The sequence below is a fragment of the Suillus subaureus genome (genome assembly GCF_016647635.1).
Source record: "Suillus subaureus strain MN1 chromosome Unknown BJ212scaffold_662, whole genome shotgun sequence".
NCBI classification, from domain to species: domain Eukaryota; kingdom Fungi; phylum Basidiomycota; class Agaricomycetes; order Boletales; family Suillaceae; genus Suillus; species Suillus subaureus.
Window position 1 is genome coordinate 1 of NW_024539218.1, and position 2,509 is coordinate 2,509.

General features: G+C 43.5%; 2 protein-coding genes across 2 annotated transcripts; one reads left to right on the forward strand and one right to left on the reverse strand.

Moving 5' to 3' along the window:
• Nucleotides 1-474: 474 nt before the first annotated feature.
• On the forward strand, nt 475-738 carry BJ212DRAFT_1294157 (uncharacterized protein; the record flags this gene model as incomplete). Its single annotated transcript, XM_041332190.1, has 1 exon — nt 475-738. A coding segment is annotated over one exon (264 nt), but the record flags the coding sequence as incomplete, so codon positions are not given.
• Nucleotides 739-1,479: 741 nt separating this feature from the next.
• On the reverse strand, nt 1,480-1,813 carry BJ212DRAFT_1491135 (uncharacterized protein; the record flags this gene model as incomplete). Its single annotated transcript, XM_041341489.1, has 4 exons — nt 1,480-1,542; nt 1,598-1,609; nt 1,667-1,683; nt 1,735-1,813. 4 exons carry the CDS (start codon nt 1,811-1,813, stop codon nt 1,480-1,482), a joined length of 171 nt encoding a protein of 56 aa, XP_041184752.1.
• Nucleotides 1,814-2,509: the final 696 nt, after the last annotated feature.

Below are 2,509 nucleotides of genomic sequence, written 5' to 3' on the forward strand. Positions count from 1 at the left end.
ATTTCAGACTATGGAGCCATCTACTTTCGAAGCTCTTGCTCGGTATATTGCCCAGCAAAACCATCTCAACGAAACCCTTTCCCGTCAACGTCTTGAAGACCTGGCTGCAAATGTCATTCTGCCATTTCGTTCAGTCGCTGTCCACCACAAGATCAAGTGGGTCTCCGTCGACGCTCAAGGACATGGTGATCCATGTGTCACCGTTGATAGTGTCCACGCTAGGCCTGGTCACGCTGGAAGCTCTCAACGAGATGATGCAGTGCCTGCGCGTTTTGATACTGCGCTTGTCAACGATGGTACTGGTGATTCTGTGGGTGTCAAAGGTAAGCTCAATATTGACTGGGTCTTACTAGTTTTACTTATTCAACAAATAAATATTCAGGCTACCGCATTGGTCAGATTCGCACCATATTCTCTATCCAACGACGAGATGCGCTGTCATTGTTCCCTCCAACGTCCCAACCTCCAAAACACCTTGCTTACATTGAATGGTTCACCCCGTTTTCTTCAATGCCGGACTCGCGTCATGGTATGTACAAAATTTCTCGTTTCATTCGTTCGGGCGAGAGAGTTGCTAGCATAATCCCTGTTTCGAACATTGCTCGCAGTGTGCATCTTATACCAAAGTTTGGACCAGTCGCACCTCGTCACTGGACAAGCAACACTGTCCTCGAAGAATGTGATACTTTTTTCGTTAATTGTTATATTGATAGGCATAGTTTTGTGGCCCTTAGATAGCGCTGTATAATGCTGCATAATTTTTTCTATGTTATGAAGGCTAGGACATTTATGTACGTCTAGCTCTAAAATATGGCAGTTTATCTGCTTTGTTGAAATTCTCTCTAATTTATCCTAAGTTAGCACGGGAGGTTTTCCTGATGTTGTGTATACATTCCTCGGGATCTGCGAGTAATGACGGCCAACAACTTGTCTTATATCATAAAAAGCGATAGACGTCGACGCAATACAGCTCGAGAGCGGTTTCATCACCTGCCACTGTGGTAATCAGGCGAGCATTGATGAAATGAACTGAGAACTCCGTCATCGGCCGGTGCAGCTCTACCGCCGAAAGTGAAAACGGAGGCAGGAATATCACTGGCACTTATATAATAGACTACATCTGCTTACAATATGTAGATGTTTGGAAGAAGTTGTTCAGAGGCGTACAAAACTCGAAACTGTCAAACTGATATAAACGAATTTCAACATTTCTACTATGACAAACACATGAGTCAAAACTTTCGGAATAATCGAGTGTGCCTGTCACATCACTGGTGTAAAGTTCGACAAACGAAGTGGAAAGTCAGTTCGGTCTAGTTCACACCACCAGTAGTTGTAAGCTTTTGGCCTGTGTACAAAATCAACGCCGTGAGGCTAATGCAATGGGTTTGAGGCGAAGCAAGGCTTACACGAAGCACCTGGATGTATCACATCTGAGTTCAATATGACGAGGTCAGACATAAAGCATCGAAACCTTACCTAGACAGCTGGGGTCTCGCGAGCCACCTCGGCAATAGTATTTTGAACTGTAGCGGTCTCGCCCTGCGTACAATATTAATATCGCGAGGCCAATTCATGGATTTGATACAAGGCTTACGCGAGGATAGTACTGGGTGCATTACATCTGAGGTTAACAATATAACGAGGTTTGGTACTAGGCACTTACATTATAGTTGAAGGTTGCTAATTTATCGTGAGTCAACAGGATTAGATTTTATACGAAGTCAGCCTCACTGAATGCACAGCTTGTAGCGACAAAAGCTGTCAAGGCAAGTAGAATATAGAGGAAAGAAGAGGAGAAGCGAGTGGACATGACGGTGAGTAGATCTATATCTGTTGAGAGCTGTTGGCGCTGTCTAATCTGTGACGATGCTGCTGAAGTGGGTGTTCTTGAGAAGCATACAAGCTCCAAAATGTGTGCAATTTAAGTGTTCTTCCATGAAACGTTCCGGGGAACTGTTGGAAACCTAATCAATGTTATCTGGCTGTCAATGAACACGTGCACGGTGGAATCAACAAGAAATTTCAGCTCCGGTGTTATTTTACCTTTCAATGTCATAGGAGACAATAATATTTTGAGATTGCTACGGGCCATGCTCGATCCGACGCTAGTAACCCCTTGCCACGGATTCATCATGACGTTGCTATCACAGACCAATAAAGTTGTTATTGAGGAGGGATAGTATGGATGTTGTTTAAGCTCTTTGATGTCGTACCGCATCGTTAGGCACTCCCTAATATCTGCTGTGGAAGCACCTAACGACGCGGTATGACATCAAAAAGTCAATAACAGCCCTACTTGATAACAATTTTATTTATTGATGTTCAGAAACGACTCTGAATCGTTCATTGATCCATAATGACGACATCATGATGAATCCGTGGCAAGGGGTCACATAAAGTATGGCCTCGTAGCAATCTCAAAATAGCAGTCCTACTCAATTTACAATTTATTTCGTCCAGTTTATTTTCTTGACGAGCAATATAGGTTTTGATGGCAAGTAAATGA